Source organism: Sander vitreus, chromosome 20, assembly GCF_031162955.1.
Source record: "Sander vitreus isolate 19-12246 chromosome 20, sanVit1, whole genome shotgun sequence".
Taxonomy (NCBI): Eukaryota; Metazoa; Chordata; class Actinopteri; order Perciformes; family Percidae; genus Sander; species Sander vitreus.
The window spans coordinates 24,264,188-24,289,912 of NC_135874.1; the positions used below are offsets into that span (position 1 = coordinate 24,264,188).

The window sequence follows — 25,725 nt, forward strand, 5'->3', positions numbered from 1 at the left end:
ATAATGTAAGCCAGTAAAAGGATCTAATTCATGCAGATGTGAAGAGTAGTTCATGTTGATTTCGAAAAGTAACTGATAATACTTGGGAAATTAACTGATAAATATTTAAAGAAACTTTAAAGTGTTAAATTTAAAAATGATATTTGGTGTGGTGTTTTGTTTGTAGCTATACTTTTTTTTTTTTTTTTAAATAGGGAAATTAGTTTTTTTTTGTTCAGTAACTTACAAAATAGCTAAATAGTATTATTAATTGTGATAATAGAATTACTATAAATTACTTAAAGTGATCATATTATGCTTTTTGGCTTTTCCCCTTTCCTTTATTGTGTTATATATCTATCTTTTTGTGCACGTTATAGGTTTACAAAGTGAAAAAGCCCAAAGTCCACCCCAAAGGGACTTACCATCTCCAACAGAAAACACTGTTCACAAACTGCTCCAAACAGCTCTATTGTAGTCCAGCCTTTACTTCAGAGACAAACGTGGTCACTTTGTAACACACGTTATAATGCTCGCCTAGCTGCATGGCACTCCCTCATACTCTGCTTCTGACTGGCTAGTAGTCCTTACCTAGCTACTGTGCATGTGCGACTCCCAACAAAGATGGAACAGAAGTGTGATGTCTCACTCTGTAGCTAAAACAGAGAGCTCAACACACAGGGTGAAAAGAGGAGCTGCAGCAATGTGCAGTACAACAAAAATATGGTGTTTTTTGAAAATTAAAGCATGTAAACCTATTCTGATATAACCTCTAAATACAATTATGAACCTGAAAATGAGCATAATATGAGCACTTGAAGTTGTTTAAAGATGTATTTTCTGATGCCTATTAAAACAGTTACATGGTACAGAGCCCAAAACTAGACCAAGCTGAGCAAGTTAAATGCAGACACCCTGGTGCAAATAACAACACACTGGTAAAACAACCAATGACTAACTAGACCGATAAAAAACGTCTGATGCTCAGCTCAAGGGTCACTTAAGTTATCACGGCTACCAACTGTACATAAGCAATAAAAGACAAGACGGACAAAAAAAGGCTTGGGTCCAAAAAGAGCCTAATAATCAATGAGAAGTATATTATTATTTAATATTAAAGTACGGTGTGAAACAGCCGCAGTGACTTCCAAGTGTTTGGGTAGTCAGTTACAAACCACACTGTAGTGCTGCCATGGCACTTTTTAAACAGGATTTCTATCACGGCCAAGGAGAAAACACCATGCCGACGAGAAACACACCCTGCGAAACTTGGCTAACTAGTATAAAGAGCACATGTTAGGACAAGAACATGAACCACAGTGTAAAAAAGCAGCAGTTACATACCATTTTGACTTCCTGAAGTCTAAACGGTGAAATTCCTCTGATGTGCTGTGTCTAATTAATGCTCAGATCGTAAAGTTAAATATGAAAGCCAGTGTCCTACTTATGCAGCAGATTACATAGAAAATAAATGAGTCCTCTCTTGTAAGCAGACAAGCAGTACTGGCTGCAATGACTTGTGTGTGTGTGTGTGTGTGTGTGTGTACACTTTAAACATCCCAGCTCTGAACAAAGTGTCTGACTTGAGGGCATGGCCATTTGCATCACAAATACAGTACAGAAAGATGTTTCAGATGGCAAAACAGCAAAAAGAATTCACAATCCAGTGATACTGAAAGGGTGTGGATACTATAGGCCTGCTGGAGAAAACCCCACCCTTCCTCATTCTAAAGCTGGGTAACTCAATAGGACATCTGTTATCTGCTGTGCCTTTATTCAAGCATTCAAGAATTCGGTTTGTGTCAGTCAAGAGTCATTAAACCTATCATCTAGGCAGAGAAACTGAACAGAGAAATGGGTTAACGGTGCCCTGATCCAGTACTGGGGTGACTAAGTAAATACACGTGCAATCCAATTTGTATTGATCTTAACTGCTCCGATAGTTTAAATTTAAGTACTTTCAGTACGTTTTCTATAACTTAAAAACCTGTTTCGACACAGTCAAGTGTTGGCAAACATTGACATTATATCACTGGGCAAACAGCAGCTGAAAACAGCCTACGGTCGGGTTTTCCAGTTCATGTCTAAATGAAATGCAGAAACCTAAGTGAACAGCCTCGCTTGGATCAAGGATTGTTTTTTGCTTTAATATGAAGTAGAAGCAGTGATACTGTACCTCCAGGTCGTTTAGACTCATTCACAAATCCACTGTGTTGAAGCAGAGTAAATAAAAAAAAAAAAAGAGGCATAAATTCCGTATCCTGTGTCCAGTGTATGTTGAAGTCTTGAATGGCTACCTGTCGTCCCTCTAAGCAAAGCATCAACCAATTAGCTCTCCACTAAGAACTTCCTCTTATATTTACTCATAGCAATGACACATGCCAGGTAGGTGGAGACATAGTACCATAAGTGTGTGCATTATGGCCAACTTCCTTATCTGTCAGCCAAAGCTCTGCTTCATTATCTGATCTCAGCCGCAGGTAATGATAATAAAAAGGCACAATGGTGTTGATCTTAATTACACCATTTTTCACACTCCATGCCAAAGTGTAAACAAAGCCGGTTGATATTTTAGTTTTCTCAGCTTTCGACCCAAAGAAATTAGTCTTGGTTTTATATACACTCTATTGAAGATTCACAGGAGTTTAAGCCCGTCATATTTAAAACACGGGAACAAAAAACTTGAGTATCACTTCTTAACAGAGATGGGGACTCGAGTCTGAGACTCGGACTCGAGTCGCACTTAAGTCGCACGAACTTCAGACTTGACTCGGACTCAACCCAAAAGACTTCAGACTTGACTCGGACTCGAGCTTCGAGACTCGTCAACAACCTGTTTTCATGCAATTATAGCTTTTTAAATAAAAATGTATTCATGTATTTCTATTTTCTTTTATTGGCGCATATACGGGGAAACGTATGGCGAGCTGCATGTCCCTTGCCCTTTGCCATAATGTGCAACGTAGCGCATGTGCCTATGTGCACGCACTCACATATCAAAAAATGCATTGCCGATGGCTACACCAAATCCTCCTGGAGTTGCACCTTTTCTCATTAGTTTTGCTTTCAATAACTTGGTAAATAGAGGCAGTAAGCTAACAGCTACATGCAAAGTGTGTGGCACCAAGATAAATGATGCCGGCTCAACAACGTCGGACTTCATCAGGCATCTCAAAACGCACCTAAATAGGTCAGTCACTCACACACTAATGTGAAAAGAGACGTTACATTTAGCATATATCGTCACAGGTAACAAGCTAACCATCGCAAGGTGTTGTGCTAATGCTGAGAACAGGCACATTGTATCTTATAGTTAGTAGTTGCTGAGGCTCAGACATCCATGGCGCACAGGAGGCGGGACGCACAGATCCATCTCCCCAGGAACAAACGCTGTGTCGGGGGGGTAAACTCATGTGATGCGTAATTGATCCCGTGGATGATTTGTAGGCTATTAAGTGAACAAGGTGTAGCCGGTCCACCAAACACTGGGCCGTATTCACTGTCTTAATTCTGCAAATATTTCTGTTACTGTAGTCCTATTTACTATTTCATCCATGCGTGGCACAGTGGATCCGTGCGCACTGTCACCTGCCGTGGAGACGCTGGCCTCACCAACCTCTCCTCCTCTGAGTCGGGTCTCCCTCGCGCTGGACTCAGTTTCACTGAGCCTACTAACACTTAGAAAATAAATGGCATTACATCAGTGAGTTCATACTGCTTATTGTGTGTAATTTGGACTGACACTGAGATGCATATTGTTCTGTAACTGGTGTGGCGCTGCCACTTTTCTCTTGATTTCCACTTCGACATTAGACATTTTTTTGAGTGAAAGAGACGTTACATTTAGCATATATCGTCACAGGTAACAAGCTAACCATCGCAAAGTGTTGTGCTAATGCTGGGAACAGGCAGATTGTATCTTTATAGTTGTATCCATATGATGTGACAGACTTAGGTTAATATTTCACCAGGTCCGAGGTCTAGAGGGATGTGTTAAGTTACCCTACAACTGATTTTGATACTGTACTGTCTGGATGGTAGCTACAGGACATGTTTTGAATTCATAAGATTTAACAATACAGTGTTAGGGACAGATCAGATGGCCAGAGACTTGAGACTTGACTTGAACTTGTCCCTCAAAGACTTGAGACTTGACTTGGACTCGAGCTCAAAGACTTGAGACTTGACTTGGACTCGAGCTCAAAGACTTGAGACTTGACTTGGACTTGCAAAAAATGACTTGTGAACATCTCTGCTTCTTAACGACTCCCACTGACACAAATATTACTGAGAGCAGGTTTGAGTCTAAGGAAATAGCCCAGGGATAATGAAATCCCATAGGATTAAGTGTATTTTATCTCAAAGGGGAAGCACACTGTCACAGTCCCTAAATGTCTTATTTGAATCACCTATGACAGGCTAACTGGTCACTGAGTATTTAGCACTGTCCCCTGCAGGCAGACATGAAAGAAAACAGTCTGAGACTGGTGCTGTCATGGATTTGTGCAGCTGTTTGGATAATAAACTAGAAAGAAAAGCTAAAGATTGAACTAGCAAACACAATAAAAACAATTTAAAAAACATTGTAGTGAAGCTATAACCCAGTGTTTTCTTTCTCTCTTGCTAATGAAATTATTAGTATGTATATAAATTGATGAAAAGAATAGCTGTAACAGCGAAATATACAGCCCTACCCAAAAGCTTCACTGATCAAATCATTTGGTTTTTTGATTTTGGTTCATTAAAAATTGGAATCTGACAGAAAAAAAGCAGTGATGGAGGAAGTGTTCAGAGTCTAAAATCCACACTGCAATATTAAAATCCTTCACTCCAAGCAGAAGTCCTACATTGACAGTTTCACTAAAAGTATTATTAGCTACATGTACTTAAAGTATTAAATGTAAAAAATATTCTTCAAAATGCAGAATAGGTATACTATTATTTATTATATCATTGGTTTATTATTGCTGATGCATTAATGTGAAAGCAGCATGTCACTGTTGCAGTTGGTTAATAGGGAGAGAACTTAAACTGAACAATATATTCTTTTTATTGTATAACCGTGCATCACATTTTTTAAGATCATCATAACATATATGTTTTATACATAGAATCTGTATCAATAACTAGTAACTAAAGTGAAGTAAAGAGTAGGCTACACTATTTCCCTCTGAAATGTAGTGGAGTAGAAGTATAATGTAGCATAAAATGGAGTAAAGCACAAGTACCTCAAAATTGTACTAACACATACTTGAGAATACTTACCAACACTGAAAAAAGTTAGCTCTAGAAAAGTAACACATGGACTGCATTTAGGGTAAGGTCCTTAAAAGCAATGCTTTTATCGAGAAATGAGTAATGATTTGACCGTGGCTTGCTATAAATAACTATTATCTCACACACACACACACACACACACACACACACACACACAATCTGTAACATCCAAGGCTGATAATAAATGTGAAAATGTGTTGCTAAAACCCACCTTAAAGAATTTTGAGGGGGAAGTGGGCCCGTGTGGCTGAGTCATGTCGAAGCTGATCATGGAGGTAGACTCAGAATAAGGGTCCCAGTCCGATTCAGTCCGGAAACTGCACTCTGTGGAAACACTCATCTGGTCGTAGCTCCTGGTGAAGAGAGGCAGGAAACACAGAGAGAGAGAGAGAGAGAGAGAGAGAGAGAGAGAGAGAGAGAGAGAGAGAGAGAGAGAGAGAGATATGGGGGGGGGATGTTATGTCATTGGCCTTTGTTTCTCCTCTCAATGTACAGTGCTTATGTTTCTACTGTACTATGTTTTCAACAAATTCCTTGTCATGACAACAATTATGCCAGTTTTGATCTCTGTGAATGTGTACTCGTTTTTGCACCTATTCAAACATAAGGTGCAGTGTTGGTCTAGTCCCCAGTTAGGTGCACTGTCACTTCTAATTGCTCTTAACTGCAGTGACGTTTCCCATTCTGCCTTTGCGTTGAGTTGGAAAACAGAGCTGGAGACAGACAATATGACACTTGACGGACAACATTCACTCCCCAGCGGCAAACCATGCACGCTGAGCAATTAGAGTGCCATCGAGGATTCTAGAAGACGTGTGAGGCATGAGGAGGTGCATCTATTTTAAAAAGGAGTGTCTTTTTTTCTGCAGCTGAAGTTAATCAGCTGCCGCAAAGTATTTACAGACGAATCACACCCAGTCTGTGTAACCAAAGAGTCCTCTGAGCAGCCAGCAGTCCAATACAATGACAGAATGACAGACATCATTCCACATTAAACAACAGATGTGCTCAATTTGAACATTAAGCAATGCTGTACTGTCTACAAACTGTCTGCCTATGGCAGCCTCCAGGTGTGATGTCACCAATTCTCCCAAAGTACATAAAAAGGTAAGAGAGGACTTATTTCAGCATAGTTTGTTACAGTTTTTTTTTCCGATTGCTTAAGCACTATTTTGAAAACAGGGACTGGTTTTTCAAAACACTACACACAATAAGCAGAACACCTCAGACCCTTTGCAAAATAAATCACTCTTGCAAAAAATATACACTAATTAAAAAAAATAAAAATCCTATTTTGTTACCATATGAAACACACACGTTTCATATGACTTAATTCTGTTTGAACCAGTTAGCAATTCTACTTCATTGTGATTAGAGTACTGTAAATGAAGTACACAGAGAAAGTGCAAATATACAATAAGTTCACCAAACACTACACAAGACCAATGCTGCAGACTGAGGAAAATATTATTTATTTCTCTCCATATACCCAAATCAGTCAACATGGAGAATCACAACAACAACAACATGTCCCAGTTTTCATGCTACTACAGTGGTGTGCATAACACTGTTAGCTCAGCAAACAAAAGACAAACGTAAAATACTGTATCCAGTGCAGGTTACAATTACAGTAAAAAAAAAAAAAATAGTATAGAAAATACTAGACTTACCTGCTGCATTTTTATAGTGCTTAAACCTGATTAATGTGTCATGTGTTTGCATATCTGATGGATGTGTTCCACAGAACAAAAGAAAAAAAAGAAAAAAAGACAGTCAGTGCTTTGGAATTGCATAGAAGTGACATTATGGTATACGTCTGTGTCTAATGTTTACAAGTGTGTTTAGTGTTTTGCAAATCACTGTGTGTATTGTTTAGCAAGAAGTGTGAGGCTGACATTGTGCTTATAGTGGTGCACATATGGGCCAATGTTTTTCTCCTTGAGTGTACGGTTTTGATAATTGTGTAATTCTTTTGATTTCAGTGTGTAGGCAATCAGTAAAAACTGTAAGACATAACATAACGATAAAGACATAACAGCAATATGATAGCATATTATTGCCACCTGTGACACCAATTTTACAGTATTCCATTCAGCAGCAACATGTCCCCAGCCACAACTTTGCAATGCAGTGGTTCCCCACAAGGGGGCAGAGCTAGACTGGTTTTCAAGGAATGCTGTGTTCAAATGTGCCAAGACTTTAAGGTGAGGCTGTGCAGTTGATGACTGACTGGTGTACTGACGGAGGAAGATATTCTCACTAAAATGGAGATCAACACCCAATGTCGTTTGGTGTAAAAACAGGTATAGTCATGTACTTTGTGAAGTCATGTTAAACAATAATGTACGGTATGTGGATATTGAATTGTTCTATGCTTTTAGAGTTCGAACAGTAGATCCAGAGGACTTGTACGTAACGTTTCGACCATGTTTACATGCTTTGTGCAGCTGTGTGCGATCAATCGGCCCACACCGGCCATACCCAACTCCACGCCTCACCTGATATGACCCGAAGTAGTTTCACGTTTATGCCTGATGAAACAGGCTGAACATCTGATTGTGTCTCTTTGCTGGAGATATTAAAACCTCATAATGATATTTGCATGACCTGATAGAGATATGTGCAGTATATCACAGTCTTGTTCACTGGTACACTTGCATTTATTAATGAGCTTGTTGTGTTCTTTTGCTATAAGTCATTTTTTCAAAACAAATATTGCTGTAACATAGACAGACCCCACGTGCATTCACTAAGACAAGGATTATAGTAAACAGAGGATGAGGGCATTGTTTTTTGCAGAAAGAGTAAAGAAACAACAGAGAACATCTTGAGATCACACCAGCCATTACGCCAAATCTGGCAGGGAGTAAAAAGTGTGTGTGCGTGCGTGTGTGCGTGTGTGTGTGTGTGTGTGTGTGTGTTACAGCGTCCTTGCACAGACCACACTTATCTTGGAACTCTGCATTCATTTTGATCTCAACTTCACACTTGCAAAGTTTTGTGACTCATAGCGTTTGTACGATATAAAAAGGTGACAAAATCTGCCCGCAGGCAGACAGAATATATTGACACCTGACAATGAACTCAAACCTGCCTCTCTGGTAGTTTCCATGACAGTATGTGTCTCCAGGACCACATTTTGCCATAATGAAACACACACCCACACACAGTCACATGGTGAAACAATACAAACGCCGCTGTCACTGCTGGTAGATAGGAAGAATTCAAAGGGAGGAAATGACCTTCATGTCCTTCTGAGTAAAATCAATTAAAAAAAAACTTTCAATGTATTACAAGTGTGCTGATCAAATTAAATAATTGTTTGATGGACAAGCTTCATCCTGTCTATCTAGATTTCCTTTTTTTTTTCTTAACATCCTTCAAGGAACAAGCATAAACCTGTTGCTTTCAATCAAATATGGCCATATGGGAATTCAAATTACACCAGAGCCTGATCATGCTGACACATGTAGGTGAAATGAGTAACAGGCAACAGCAACTCACAACTCTTACCCTGGATTAATGCTGTATCATCAAATGTTACAGTTCCCTTGTAGATGCCTCCAGCATGTGAACTGATAGATAGATAGATAGATAGATAGATAGAGAGATAGAGAGATAGAGAGATAGATGAATGCATGAATGTACTAAGGGATGTATAAGCATGAGACGCTTGCAGTGACAGGGCAGGAACTGACCCTGTGATTCAGTATGAGTGTGTGTGTGTGTCATGGTGGTAGTGCAAATAGGTCCAATACTGCAAGGATAAAGTCTAGAGACCAGCATTAAATATGGACAATATAAGAGAATAATGTAGACATAGTAATATGAAAACTATAGCAGTGCAAGGATAAGGTTTAAAAAAGACAGCATTAAATATGGGCATTATAAGCATTAAGCATTTTTAGTCTGCTGATTGTAATCCGTACAGTAGACACCCTGACAGTCTCGGGCTGTGTCATGTTTTCACTTGGTGGTTTTTCCAGATCACAAAGTGTGACGTGTTGAAAAGAAGGACTTGCGTGGTGTTTTTCTGATCAATGTTTTCTAGCACCAAAGGAAGCTTGGAGAAAACATAAGCAGGCCTAGCTGATCACAGTACCTGAGGCGTCCACAGTATCTCCATACTAAAGCTGCGAGTGATTATATTTTTGCAAGTATAAAACCATCTTACATTTTTTGAACTATATCTATGTCAAATAAGGATTAGGGTTACACAATATATAATTTTGTTATCGTCATATACACATCGCGAAAGGCTGTGACATATCGCGATAGACACTACAGTAAACAGATTTTTGTGTGAAAATATCAGTAGAAAACTGCACTTTAAAATGTATCTGTTATTGTTTCTTTAGTGGTGCCTTTTTTATTCAATATAATTTTCAATTTATTCAATAAAAGAATGTTGGAAATTATTTATGTTCGTTTGTTTTAAATTCAACAAGCAAATTGGTTGTATTTTAGAAGAATACTGAAAGCAGCAGAAATCCAGAACTGAGTACACTTTAATATCGGTTTATTTATTGCAAGAAAGATGGTTATCGCGATATTCAACAACGTTATCGCATATTTTCCTCATATCATGCATATACAATACAGTGCAGAAAATACTAGACTTACCTGCTGCATTTTTATAGTGCTTAATCCTGATTGATGTGCCTACAATTAAGCAATGATGTGTTTACACAGATTGGCTCATAGGTGTGGTAATTTGACAGGCCTTTGGAATTGCAAGGAAGTAACATTATGATATACTTCTGTGTCTAATGTAAACAAGTGTGTTTAGTGTTTTGCAAATTATTGTGTGTTTTGTTTTGCAAAAAGTGTGAGGCTGACATTGTGCCTGCGTGGCGGGAGCGTGGCGTGAGCGTGGCGTGAGCATGGTGTGAGCGTGGCGTTTCTGGTGCGCGTCAGCTGCGTGGATTTTTCTGTCTTTGCACACCAGAAACGTGTCTGACGCGCTGCTGCTGCTGCTGCTGCTGCTAGCCTTGTCTGTACACATGTAGATTTCCCGTTGATTTACTGCACTCAAGCAGTAGTATACTTCATGTTAAACATACATATATACTGATTTATTACAGCAAAGACAACGTCGGCAGTATTGACCGTTTGACGGTTTCAGATATTTACAGGTGCAATATTTAAAAATCGATAATTATTTATTATTTTTTTTAAATTACATTTATATCTGCATTTATGTCAAAACCTAGAGACTTTCAAAGATCAAAATGGTCCGCTACAGCTCTGTGTATTATGTTGAAAGTTTCTCATTTATTTATTAATTGCTTGAAGCATTTAAACAAAGTTTTGTGTTGGAGTTTGTAACATTCCAAAACCTTAGATTTTCATTTTCACTGTCTATGCGTATCTGTTCCAAATATCGGTTAAATATTCACTGTATCCTACTAGGGATCGACCGATACTGGTTTTTCAAGGCCGATACCGATACAGATTATTAGTAGTTAGTGAAACCGATAACCGATACTTGGAACAGATATGCATTTACAGTGAAAATGAAAATCTTTAAAACCAAATTAAGATTTTGGAATGTTACAAACGCCAACAGAAAAGTTTGTTTAAATGCTTTAAGCAATTATTTAGTAATTATAAACTTTCAACATAATACACAGTAAAAGTCAAAGTCACGGAGGGACACTTTTTAATAATTAACTATCGGTTACCAGGCAAATAAAAGACTGCTACAGTTAATCTGCAAACTGCTGTATCGCTGAATTTCTACAGTTGGTGATGATTAATAAAATTCTATTATTTTGCATTTCAGAACAGTTTTTAAGTACATATTAACAATGGAAAGCCATTCTTACCAGTGGATCTTGATTGGGAATCAAATGAATGCAAAGAAAGTGACTTTATGAACTTGACTTTAAGATTTGTATTTGTTTATTATTTATTTACTGTAAACAAAAGAAAAATGTGTGAATCTGTCATTATTGCACAATTCCTCCAAGTACCTAACTAAAAAACTAAAAATCCCTATCCTTACTAGAGTCAATATAGTGTTTAGTAACTCCTAAATAATGTTGATTACTCACTGACGTCCAGTGATCAGCGGTTAATGAGACAGCGTTTGCAGCACCTTGCAGCTGTTCCAGTGTGGCTGCTTTCTCCGTGTCGTACAGGCTGTGTATGTGTGGGGCTGCTGTCCACCTCGACGGCAATGAGACGGGTCAGAACATGCCAACCGTAGTACTTCTTTAAGACCCGAGTCATCTACGATGCTGACAGGTCTGTAGTTAGTTGCCACCCATTTCGCAAGAGCTGTAGTCATTTTTTAGGATTTGGTTTCATCCACAGGTCGGCAAGTAGCACTCTCTCCAAAATAGTGCTTTGCCTGAGCCCGCTAGCATCAACCTGAGTCACGTTAATTAGCTCGTAGGTACTAGCTCAAGTTTGATGTGCTTTGGTGATATTGTAATTTGGCTTTACACAATGTGCATGTGGCTTTCGACTTTTCTACTGAGTTGTCCAGGAGTTTTGGAAAATAAAAAGCGCCATTCAGGATCGTGTTTTCTGCTCTCCATCATGCCTGCAGCAGTAGGATGGTTTACCGAGGAAGTATGGATTAATCAGTCCCTCCAGGATTTCGCGATGTCGCGATCGCGCCAATTCACGCAAATTCAACCAATCAATGCGAATTCGGTGCGACTCGCAATTTTGACCAATCACCGCAACGTTTCCGCACATTTGACCAATAATCTGAAGTTTCCCGCAACTTCAACCAATCACAGCAGTCCCACGTGCACTCTGAGAGCCAATGACCAATCGGGAGTGAGAATGGGTTGGTCATTTCCTTGTTTTTGATATGAAGACGAGATGTGTGTGTGACTCATTTACCAACAAAACGTACAGCCAAAGACCGTGCAAAACATTTCAGACCGTCCGATACATTTTAACATCAGTGTAGACTTTAACGATTTAAAAGTCGCTGAAGTTGCTACTGTTTCCATCCTAGCTGTCGGCTCTCTGCAGCGGGTGGGGCTACTGCTCCATACCCCCCACGACTGAAGCTTGTATACACACACACACACACACACACAAACACACACAGAGACACACACACAAACAACACACACACGGTGGATGCAGGAGAAAAAGGAGATGAGACGACACGATGACCTAAATTGACGACAGCTACGCTCGTTATTGTAAGTGCAATGATAAGTTAAAGTCAGTATTATCAAACCGTATGAATGTGTGTCCCAGCCCAGGCCAGCATAGGAAAATAACTAACAATGTAAAGATCAACAAGCCACTGACACATATGTTCAAATTTGATTGATTCAATAAATTATTATTTTTTGTCTGAAATCCACCAGCCATTTTCATATTATACCAACATTTACGGCATCCTGAGCCTTTTTGGTAAGGTTACTAGGAAATCTCAGCCCAGAGTAGTTTTATTCTCCCAAAACAAGTTTCCTTTTTATTTTTAAAGAACTATACAAAAGACATCGCAACTTTTATCGCAATTATTTACAAAAGCTCCCGCAAAATCAGGCATTTTGGGCCAAAACAATGGAGGGACTGATTAATAAATGGCGGTATGCGATTAAAAAAAACGTGTTATGCTTGGCCCTAAATCGTGATTAACGCACTAATGCTGACAGCCCTAGAATAAACACAAACCAATAAACAGTGAGGGCTGGGTTTTAAATCTGGACCTCACTGCTTTCCGTGAAGGGAAAAAGTGGCCGCTGCACTCTGTAACCTTTGACCCCCAAAACACATTTAGGGTGTATTTCAAAAGATTTAGAATGCCTGAAAGCCAGTTGAAGGCCAGGTGCAATCTTAAAAACAGTGATAGCTCACTGTGAGAGAATTGCGACCTATACATCCTTATTTAAAAGAGCCTTTGAGAATAACCCCTGACCCTGTTAAAGTAAAGTTGCAGAATCAGTTGCAGGTCTCCCCAGCATCCTGTCAACATGCAAGCACAAACCAGCTCCAACTTGTCTGAAACTTCTCTATGTTGCAACACAGACAAAAGCTCTACTGTTGTAAGTGCACAATTTAAGAGAATTTAACAAGGAATGTTTGATGTTATGTCTTACACCATGGCAACTGACGTCATTCCTCAAATATTTCTGGAGGTAAAAGTTGATCTTTTAGAGAAGATGTGATATCATATTGGGTGTACAGATGGAAAAGTAGGTGTGACAAAAAAAAGTTTTTTAGGAAAGCTGAGTTGGCTGGCTGTTTTTAAGCTTCATCTTAGCGGTCACCTTATCTTAAAAAGTCTCAATCAATCATGGAACAATCGGTAGAATGCTCGACTACTAAAACAATTGATAGCTGCAGCCCTAAACTGTACCTATGTAAGCTAAATTAACAATTATCTAAGAGGACATTACCCAGGAATATGCATGCCCAAACCTCCATGAACTTAATCCACTGCAGATTTTCAGCCAACCCATAGAATAACACCACACGGATACAACATGCTGGTGCCAAGAAAAGGTTATCAACGCACACTCAGCGTTCATTTCTCAGGAACAAACAGGCAAATAAAACAAACAGTTTTCATTGAGCTTGGCAAACCTGCAGACCTGTGTAGAACTACTGAATAAACTCAAACAAGGGATGGAAAGGATTCAACTACCGACTCCCCTTTGTTGGGCATATGAGGGGTATAATGAAACACTAGAGGCTGTGTATGGAATACATCTTGTTCTAAGAATACTATAAATCCAGATCACACTGAAGAAGGGCACTGGATCTGACTTCTGTACACAATAGGAGCCGATGGCTGGACTGCTGCCTTATGTAAGGTCAAGTTTCCGAATAGGAAACTTGGAGCTGAGGTACAACGCAACAAAAAGTAGAGGCTCATGCTCTGCAATGGGTCTATTTTTCCCTTTTCATGCTCAGACAACACAGCAGTTTCAATTAGTGTTTAAATAAGCCTGATGTTTAGCTAAGCAACGAATGATACAGTAACAATCAATACCCTGAAGTGCAAATGATAAGATGTAAATGGGCTCCAACGTGGCACACTATGAATCGAAAACAGCCGTTGTTTGTAGGAGTGACTGTGCATTTGGGAGTGCCTGGAACAACTACTGCAGGGCCGAGTGTTTGCCAGATGCTGGGCGGGTCTGCAACAACCAGTAGGCTGCAGCCACTACACTTCCACTCCAATAACTGGCATGATGGTGTGCAATGGAAACCAAGCCAACATCTTTGTGAGTACTTTCAAGTGTTTCCCTCAACTGCAAAGTGCAGAAATGATGCATCTTTTGAAAAACTTCAGCCAAACTATATTGTATATTTGCAGTATAGCGCCAACTGCATGTGCACGCCAGCCTGCAGAAAGAAGTGGAAGTAATAAAATGCATACAGGATATCATTGTTACAATCTCCTTGGGGAAGAGAGTTGGGATGTTGCCACAAGTACAAATTGATGACAATGTTACAATGGCAGCTCATAATGCTGACATGTTGACTTTGGAAGGGGAGGCGGATGGCATCTTCCATTTTCTCTGTCTCACTCTCTCTTTCCCACGTTCTATTACATACTAGCTTAATTACTTCTTATATGTATGGAAACCAATTTGTCAGGACAAAATAATCAAGATAATACTCAAGGTACATCAAAATGATGAGATACCAAGTCAAATATGGACTTTTTAAGCTGATATAGATACATTTTACATGATTTAAAGAAATCTAATACTTTTGACTTAGTAATTCTCTTAGTAAGTCAACATTTCGACTTACTATATTAATGATGATTTTTTTAGGCTTTTTTTGGCCTTTTTGATAGGACAGATTAAAACAGGAGAGGGGGAGAGAGACTAGGGACATGCAGCAATGAGCAGCGGGTCGGACTTGAACCCAGGCCGCTGCGTTAAGGACTGACCCTTAGTACATGGGGCGCACACTCAACCAAGTGAGCTACCAGGGAGCCTCATCCCTAATACTTAATATTTCTTTCCTGACTGCATTGGGCTTCCATATGTAGAAACTCTAAAGAGGATTTTAATGCAATAATGTGGCACAACGTTTTTATGCTTTCTGTATATGCTCAGAATGCATAACTTGTTTCTTCAAGTAGTAAGATAATACTTCCTCACAGATGAATAAAAATACCAGATGTATTCATGCCTTAGGCACCGTTTTCTGTTTCATGCAGAAATAAAAGAGCGGGAAGAGTAGAACTTTGATGCGCAGAGGTTCAAAAACAGCAAGGCAGATAAGCATGTTTTTGACCAAAGCTGACTCCTGTGCTCAGTGTGCTGCAATAATGATGAACTCCAATATTCTTTGAATTCCTTAAAGAACTTTCTTTACCATGGAAAAACTTAAGTCAGCCCACAGTTCTTACCTAATCCCAACTGGACAGTGCTAAAAACCACTCCTTTTACAATGCTGCAGGCTTGTTTGTGTGAAGACTGTGTGACTGCATGAAAGTGGGCTTGTGTGTACAGTTTGTTGTATATTAGCTTCTGTGTCTAAAACCCACCAATGAATACATGCACACAGCTTCAATAGCAAATATGAGTTTCAGGACCAAAGCCAGGTCATGTTTACTTTAGGAACACCTATCTGCTGCTCCCTCAACTTGTGTTTGAAGGCCTACGCACAAAAAGAGTAACAATGGGGAGTTTATGCTGGAGTTAACACCCAGCGACCATCGCATGTCAAATTGTATTCAGCATGCAAATACTGACTGACAGAAATATAAACTGACATTCATGCAATACAAAAACAAAAATATGCACATGTGCATATGAATTAGCATTATTCAACTTCTGCATTCAACTTTTCGCATAACTGCAGCTAAAATGGCTCTAAAGGAAACACTCCCATCCACAGAATAACAGCAAATGTGAAAGACTAAACAAACACAGTGGCTTAAAGGCCATCAGAGTACAGGTCATGTATTTAAGCAACCAATCAACCACTCCAGGTACAGGTGTTTCATGCATGGTTGGGGTGCTGTGGACGGCGGTACTACGCAACTGTGGCCTGGGCGACTGTGCAAGGAAGGGTCTGCGGAGGTTCTGAGCATAGAGCAATGTTTGTAACAACGTGGTTGCAATGATTGACTACAAAAGAAAAAAAAAAAAAGTCTGTTCTTGGGGCCGCTCTGACCGCTTTTACCGCTATCAGTATGAATGAGCAGACAGCAACCATGGACCGTCCGCCCCGACGACAAGAAGCATGAAACCCGTTTAAAAGTCACACCTGAGTGTCTGAATGCCAACAAATTGAAAAAGTCAGAAAAATGATCCCTCCATCCCCAGTTACAAACTTAAACATTCTCCAGTCTATTTTATATTTTAGGCCATAAATACCATCCGGGTTTATCCAGCCATTATAACATTATCAACCCATGTGTAACATGAAAAATAGCTCTACTTTGTTTGCTCTACACTGTAGTAACACATATTTAATAAGCGTGTGAGAAGTTGGCTCAGTTCCAGCTGTACAAGTGGTGTTAGCTGTTGTTGTTGGAGAACAACTTGTGGTAGCTGCTATTTTAAAATCCGCCTGTTATTATTTAACTCTAGCTTCGTCATTGGACATGACAAGACTGATCCAACTTATCAGGTGACATTCATTTGTTCCAGTCAGTCCTGGTTTATCAAATAGTAGAATAAACACACATGTATATGTGCACAAAAGTCTAATGACTTGAGTTATTTAAGTTCAGGTAGATAATCAGAGTCTGGTCTAATTATCTCCAAACCCTAGTTAAATGTGGCCTCACAAAGCCAGAGTCCACCTTTCCAGAACAGTTTTCATTATGATAGGAGTACTGACCCCCCTCAGACAACATCAAGATAACTGAGAGCATTTTTTTCTGTGATTTCAAAGCAGATTAATGGATGTTTACAGTACATGTGATGGACATCAAATATGATATCCTGTAAGTTACTTAATCTAAAAATGCATGGTTTCAAAAAACAAAACCTTGTTATTTTGTAGCTCCCAGAGAGCGTTCGACTTGCTACACGTTATTAACTCCTAGGTTCATTTTGCGCCGGAATTGTCCTTTAATTTTCAGAAAGCAGACACTTTGTTTCTCTCACTATATCGCTCATTCTCTTACTACTAGAGTTGCTAATCGCTCCGAAGCTAATCGTCGTCACTCTCTCCCTCGCTCTACCACACACTCCCCCTCCCCACACACATACACACACACGCCGGCTCGACACACACACTAACGCACAAGTATAACCTTCAGGCCACTTACGTAGGCTATGGTGAAAGCTCTGCATGGAGCCTCCGCACAACCAGAGGATCTTATTTACCTGTCAATTACTACGGAGGGTGGCAACAAGAGACAATCCTTGAGAAACATTCTGCTTATTAAGCCAGAACAAAGGTTGCAGCCTCTACACATACTTTACTAGTCAATAAGTGGTTGTGCAAGTGGTTATATAAAACAACAGATCATGTGTTTCAGAACATGATAAGACAGGACAGCAAAATGTGGACATCACAGATGCAGGAGCATAACACACAACTATTCTTTTGGTTTTTTTTGTCAAACATTTCTATAAAAATAACCACCACGTCCTAAAGTTACATTGTGTAAGAACTTCTCCCATCTAGCGGTGAAATTATATATGACAACTAGGGGCGTTATGGTTCACAAAATCCACGGGTCGGTTCGTATCACGGTTTTAGGGTCACGGTTTTCGGTTCTGTACGGTTCTTGTTATTTTTTCTTTTAATCTTTAACACTCCAGAAATATACTTCAAAATTAGCATATTGAATGCATGTTGCACAATACATGCACACAGTGGCAGTTCTATCTATTATTTTATTTCCGCTGTCATCATAGGTAAGATGAAATCCAAAATGTTCCCACACACCAGACTATATATGACGCCGGGCAGCCTTCCTTATCTCTCCCACTTGACATTTCTGCATGTGATGAGGCTCGGCGCCTCTCAAAATCTGACGAAAATCTTTTAAACTGACCTTTGTCGATCAAAAAAAACAGAGATTCAGCAACTATATGGCCTATTTCTCGCTTAAAATGTTGTCAGAAACACGTTTCGGTGAACTATTTTCGTAAAATACGAGATCTTATTCAGAACGAGACGCCATTAGAGTCTGTTTTGAAATTCGGGAGCAGCAAGAACCACGTGACGCGTTCGTCCAATCAGCTGCCATGTGTTGCGTTTGTCACGCTCATCCCCCTCGTCGTTTCCAGTAAGTGTTTTAACATAGGTGTATAAAGTGGGCACTAAGGCAGTTAGTGGTTAGTGTACATTAACAGTGTACTGACGAACACGCTCCGAACCGAGACAAGCGAACTGAGCGGTTCGGATTTTTTTTCTCATGAACCGTACCACCTCTAATGACAACCAACTGAATATTACTTTCTAGCCCCTCCCATTCCGATCGCGTTTTAACTCCTACGGTGGCCGTATTATTCCAAGAAGTTTGACTTCGTCCGTGAGTGTTCCTTCCAGTGTAATGATAGTTTTACGTTTTCGTTATTTTGGTACCATTTCATTGCTAACATCAGCTATCAGGTTCCCAAACGAATGCAAGCTAATGTTAGTAAAGTATCAGCGTGATCCTCCATCTTCACCGGGCTTTCAAATCTGCTGGCAAATTTGAAGAGTAATCTCCCCCTGGCATTCGTCATGGTGCCTAAAAGCGTGAAAGGCGGAGGTATGTCCCTCTTTGGCTAATGTATTTTAAAGATGGTATGTATTCTGAATGATTCTGAATGGCAGATTCTACACTTACGAGAATAAATTGATTAGTTGGTGGAAGTAATTACACATGAATGAGCACATATTTGTGAAAGAACAAAGGTTTTTTTTTTTGCTAAGAATCGACTCAAAACACTACACAATGAAGCTTTAACCTACAAACCCGTTTCAAACTTTATGGAAAGAAATTCCCTCTCAACAGTTGAAACATCACATTTCACAACCTGCTCCCTGGAGCAACAGCCTTCACATGTGAGTGAATTCATTCGTTTCCTCTCCCAACCCTCCCTACGCCAAGTAGGCCGGTTACTGGGACAAGGTATACAGAAAGTGCACTTCAGAAATCCCCTCTCCCTGCCAGTGTGCGGTGTGTTAAAAAATAAAATACAGTGTGTTCAATTTTTACCCAGACATGCCAAAAACAATACATTTTAAAGCTGTAATCGCGATGCCGCAATACCTTGAAACCGTGATATTTTTATACCGTCAGAATCGACCCATGCCTAACGCCAAATGCCTTCTTTAACCCGCCTGCATGCCCTCCTTCTCCCAGTCCTTCCACAACATCGGTCTATCTCAGAACTTATCTAAACAGCACCTAACAGAGCAATGTTTAATACCAGATCTGATTACCCTTAACAAAAGTAAACATCTGTAACTGTGGCTGGTTGGTTGAACATGTGACAACAATTCCCCTGTTTAAAAAGCCTTTTTTTTTCCCAAGAAGGCAGAACCTTTGGCAAGTGTTGTTCAAGTAGTTACCATACACAGCAACCCGAGAATCAGCAGTGAATCATCCTACTTATCATCTGATCTTCTAGAAAATGCTGTTAGTCAAATGTGTTGCTGACTAACTCCTGCTCCTGTAGACAAAAAAACACAGCAGAGAACAGGTAGAGGGATGAACTGGATCATAAGCAAAGGAAAGGTAGATCTGTTGAGACGTGAAGAGCGGCAAACAACACATTTCGTTCATGTAAGATCCAGTGTGGGTCTATACTAGCTAAGGCAGGGTATCGTTTACAAAATTACAATACCAACACCAATACCATTAAAGTGAAACCGATAGCTATAGAATACCTCATTTGACTAGTTCCAAACAATAGAAAATCCATAGTTAGGCTCTCAGCATGGCCTGTGTGGCGACCAGCCACACAGGCCATGCTGAGAGCCAGTCTTCTTTTATGAATACCTGTCTCGTCTTTGTTTGCATGTGAATGAGCAGGTGTGAACAGGCGTACATACAGTGTATATCACTGAGCCGCAGCTCAGGTCAGCCAGTCAACAGCTTCTCAGAACATGTTACGCACACCAACACTTTCATTTTCAAATACAGTCTCCTCCAAATCCGACAACACCCATCTGGAGGATCCAGCTGTCGTAATGTGTGTAGGTTTGGTCTCAGCGAACCAGTACTGCATCCTTGGTCAGTTCTATCTCTAGTTGAGGTGTGAATCTTCAATGAGCTCCCGATTCGATTACGATTATGATGTCAGCGATTCGATATCGCGATGCATCACGATGCGTTAAATACATTTTTCTGTTAAAGCCATGTAGGATATTTAATTCATAGCTTTTCAAGCTTCAAAAACAAAACATTCTGCAGTGCTCTAACACTAAATAAATTGGATACATAAAACTACAGCACTGAGCACATATACATATACATAACAGAATATGTAAACAGAAAGGTTGTTAGGCCTACATTAAATTGTAAACAGAAATAATCGATTATGGCCCGGCCGTCCATGTCCACGATTCGATGCATCGATCATTTGATTAATTTCAACACCTCTAATCTCTAGTGTTACTGTGATAAGAAGTTGATAGATTATGTATGATCTCATTTCAAGAAATTCTCGAGGACAAACACTTACATGTCTAATGGCATAGTTTTACCAAACTAAATAAGAAAATATCAATCCGATTCCTCATTGCTTGGTGGGGGGAAAAAAAACAGTACCAACGATTAGGGCTGGTTTTGCAGCCGCAGTACTTTCTGTTTTCTTTGCATCAAACTCATTGGGATTATGTTATGTTAGGTAACTTGAAGCCAGGGATGGTGTAGCACTAAAAAGTTGGCAGCCGAGCCCACTGGGACTGAATGAGCTAAAACACTGGGGCCCCTATTTTAACGATCTAAGAGCATGGCGTGAAGCGCATGGCGCAGGTGCGTTTAGGGCGTGTCCAAATCCACTTTTGCTAGTTTGACGGCAGAAAAAAGGGTCCGTGCGCCGGGCGCATGGTTCAAAAGGGTTGTACTTAGTGTCTTCATTAATTCATAGGTGTGTTTTGGGCGTAACATGCAATAAACCAATCGATTGTCATCTAGGGTTGTGCCGATCACGATGGACGATATCATCATCATCACAATGGAAAGCCACCATCGTGATGCCACGCCCCCCCACCCTGTCGTGGCAAGATAGGGCCCCTTAAGTGGAAGCTACTTTTTTCCCCCCTTACGTGCAACCTATTTGTGAAAAAGACCATCGCTTTGAGCAGACTGGATTGGCTGTAGTGATAAATTCTCTCTCTCCCTGTCAGTTGTAGCTCGCTCTACCTGCTAGTAACGTTGGACACAGCGGTCTCGAGCGAGAGAGGAAAAAAGCATTAACGTGGAACGCTATCACACTTTCCTTTCTCCCCTCAAGTTTGCCGACACTACTGTGTGCGTGCATCAATAAGTAAGTCTGATGTCCTGTAGGTACGGGACAATGTTATCAGTGTTGGGCAAGTTACTTTTAAAAAGTAATTAGTTACAGTTACTAGTTACTTCTTCCAAAAGTAACTAAATTAGTTATTCAGTTACAAATTATGAAAGTAACTAGTTACTTCAGAAAGTAACTATTGCGTTACTTTCAAGTAAATTTCTAAGTGCTCAAATGTGACCCCACCTCCACCTACCCCTCTTTAATGGAACTTAAAATACACGTGCATGTTCAATTATTTATGATAAATCTGAATATTATAATGAAATGGACACTTAATACAATACATTATTAACAGAAACAATGTACATAAATCTAAACTATTTTAATGTTGCTGTGGGACAAAGAGAGACTAGCCTCCAATCAAATGCCATGTATGGAGATATTATGTTTATATAGTGGATCGATACAAATAACACAACACCTCAACAGGCCACAACTGGGCAAAATTAAATTATGCTTGTTAAGCACTATACCAAAAATAAATAACAAATATATACACTCTTTGTAGTGCAAATAACGTAAGTAGCCTGATGTTTATACTTGTGGCATGTGTGTGTGTGTGTGTGTGTGGAGTAGGTGATAGAGCGAGGGAGAAGTGAGAGTGACACGATTAGCTTTCGAGCGAGTAGCGACTCTAGAGTCATATAGTGAGAGAAACAAAGTGTCTCCCCTGTTCTTTCTGACCACGGTGGGAAATCTGGAGCAGGAAAAGTGAACCCTCTCCCTTGATCCTTCATAACGCCATAGCATACCTGTCTCTCTCTCGTTGACTGACTCACTGTGCCAACTACACAGGTTTGCCAGAAACCTTCTGTACATCATTTGTGTCATGTGTATCAGGTCTAATCCAAAACAGGGTTTTACACTCTTTCGTTCTAAAAAACAATTCTTGTCCACACAAGCACCGTTTCAAAAAAATCCCGTCCAATGAAAACGCTAAAAACACATTGATACGTTGTCAGAGCATACCAAACTAACAGGCAGCAATATAAGCCTATCCTGTAGCCTAGCCCTAAAGCCACGTTGGCTCATCACGCTAAGAAGAAGATGTTGGCGTGAAAAAGAGCTACTACCAGAAGGGAAGGCAACCTGGCTGCAATGGCGCATCAATAGCCTGTAGCGCATTCAGACACCTCTGTTCAAGGTCAAGGTAATCTTTTTTTTCCTGTTCCTCGATATAGTGGAAGAGCAACTGCACATTTATATGTAAACATGTCAAAAGTCTTGTTTGCGGTTAGAACCATAACCAGTTTGGCCATTTCCGGCCATGGTACGAAATGCCACCTCATTTGTGACAGCTCACAAAAGGAGATCACGGGATAAATACTGATGTCACAGGCCAAAAACTCTGATGTCACTGTCTGCGCAACAACACTAACCTGACGGGCCAGATTGTTTGTTTGTCATTTGCACCTAAGCGCTCTAAAAACCCAGCAAAAACCATGTAAGATAGCTTTCCCTACATCAACAGCATGAAATGCCAGGGGCCTTCAGAGACTAATAAAGAGAATAATCTTAAACGAATATGGGTTCAAGAAAAAAAAACTGGGCTATAATACATCTATTGTACCCCACAAACCTGAGTCATGATTGCCACATTCATAATTCATGTTTAAACCAATGAAAAAGCAAGGTATGAGTGATTGCATTAAGGGTGATTTTCTTGTTAATTCCTGCATCGCTATGGGACCACAGGTGTTGTGCACAAAAAAGTTAACTTGTTCATTTTGGCTTGCAAATTCCACATCCTGACCCAAGGAATTGTCAGGGCAGGAATCTGCAGCCTGTGCTGAAGGGTGTGACAGGTTGATCTAGTCTGCTAGATTAGATTATTTTGGAAGACTGCATGAGCTTTCCCCTACTGTTCAAATACTTTGGTTAAAGCCATCCAGTGAAATCTTTTTCACATACGCCACCAGACATTTTAATATTGTTGCAGTAACATGAAGAAAGGAGAAAGCATGTATCCTCGCACCTTAGCACTCAAACAAGCAGTCCACAAACACAAACTCTGAACTTTTTCTAATCCCTCAGTATTATCAGTGAGTTTGAACAGGCTGTACTTTCCCTGTTCCCTGTTCGCTTAGTACATCAACTATTTCAAGTGTTATACTGGTCCGATTCCAGCCAGACACAGGCCTGGAAATATAAAGCGCTGTGACTTAAGTCACATCTGTCATTGTGACAAGACAGAAGAAACATGCCTCAAACTAAAGTGATCTCATTCTGTTGCAAAACAGCCTTTTTCACTGATAAGCTATAGCGTGTTGTATCTGTTTTGGTACAGAATATAGGGCAAATGCCTGAAAGGTCCAGGTGTGTTTGTTTGCTTAATCCTGTACAAACTAACTCAGCAGGCCATAGAGACTCGGTAATAGAGAAGAGATAGAGAGGTTTACGATCTTGAAGACGTATTCTAAAATTGTACAAGCCTGTCTTGAAATGCATGAATAAAAATGTTTATGAGCTCAGAAGATGGAACAGTATCAACAGTTGGTTAAAAAAACACACAGTGGTATTACGTGTGAATGAAGCGTGGCACTGATTGAACCTTGAATGAGTCTTTGAAGGTGAAAACCAACACCATTTTGTTTGTATCATTGGAAGTATCATATGCAGTTGAGTTTAACTGCGTGTCAATCACTGCTCATGCACACGCATTCATTCTCCCTTGTGGGGGGAGGGACTTAGGAGACCGTTTTGGGCTTTAGCAGAAAGGGGGGGAGGGACTGAGAAGTTGTCGATGTTCAAATTCTTTGACTCAATCCTGGATCTTCACTATCCTACCTACAGCACCTTTAAAGATCACAAAAAAAGAATAATGGAGAAAAACGATTCTTTTGCACATCATGTTTTGCAAGTAAACTCTTATTTTGTCTTGTGTTCTGAAGAAAATGAAAAATTCAAACGGGAAAGGTATTAAGGGAAATATCACAGTTCAAGGTGTTTTCACTGTTGATTTGTTTACTGGTTTTTAACTTCAATAAATGCAACAAAATAATCGTGAGTATTATTTTTTCCTTAGTCGAGCAGCCCTACTAGAGACCAGCTTGCAATGGGATCACACCAGCCGTGACGCCAAACTGGGCCCCCGATCACCCCCTAGACTACAGCTCTGCTATAATACATCCAGATATAAAGTATTTAAGGGACAGCTTACGTGGTATATACAGCATTGGCAAAGTCTTTGACAGTAGACAAATTTACATCATCAATATACTGTATGTAGTGTTGGTTTTGGCCTCTGTTTGTTTTTTATCTATAAAAAGTCAAATTGCACCTGAAAGTTCCAAATGCAATGGAAATTTAGCCTGACAAGCCAGACCCACATCAAGATGTTGGGTCTGGGAACTCAGCATTGACAGGGCTCAATCCGAGGGGCGGGATAAACGGTTGTCTTTCAAATTCCCTCTGCATGCAATAGGATAGCGCTACAACCAACCAGAGCAACGCTAGTTGATAGATTAAACGTATCCGGTCGGCAAAACTCCGAACACATCTTCCTTTTTAAGAACGACTTCAGTGCCGTTCTTTGTTCTTTCCTCAAATAAAAGCTTAACTCCAAGTCTCCAGGGAGTGATTGGCCCGGGTAGAGTTTGGCTTTTCCAGCTCGCAAGCCAACGGAGAGTTGCTAGACCCCCTGGCTGCAAATTACATTTGCTGCCGATAGGGCGCGTCTAGATTTCTAGGCTAATGGAAATGTGCTTGCCTGCAGACGTTTGGGAAGTACTGTGTATAAACCAATAATAGACCAATAATTTGATGCACAACAGCGTCAGTATTTCAAAATTATACATTGATCAAGCTAAGTGGGTAAGACATATAATTAATAGTGCATGCTAATTCATATGAGTCAGATGTTTATGTTTTTACAATGTGTACATGTTTTGTCCCCTCTCTGTCTTCTGTATTAGTCATTTACTTCTCAGTGCCAGACCAGCTCAGACACAACATCAACTTCATTGAGCCACATATAATTGGACCGAACAGGGAAATGTGTAACACCTGCACCGCAGGTTTTTCACTTCAGCATTCAATGTTACGCAATGCTTGC

General features: G+C 40.0%; 1 protein-coding gene across 3 annotated transcripts in view; it reads right to left on the reverse strand.

Moving 5' to 3' along the window:
- The window catches only part of crybg1a (crystallin beta-gamma domain containing 1a), a 51,501-nt gene that overhangs the window by 24,219 nt on the left and 1,557 nt on the right, over nucleotides 1–25,725 (reverse strand). For 2 of the 3 annotated variants that reach the window (XM_078276822.1, XM_078276821.1), the window contains exon 2: nucleotides 5,468–5,609. In XM_078276822.1, coding sequence (XP_078132948.1) covers nucleotides 5,468–5,609 — 142 coding nt within the window. Of the gene's footprint in view, nucleotides 1–2,155; nucleotides 2,252–5,467; nucleotides 5,610–25,725 lie in introns of those variants that run through there. The other variant, XM_078276823.1, reaches the window with a different exon arrangement.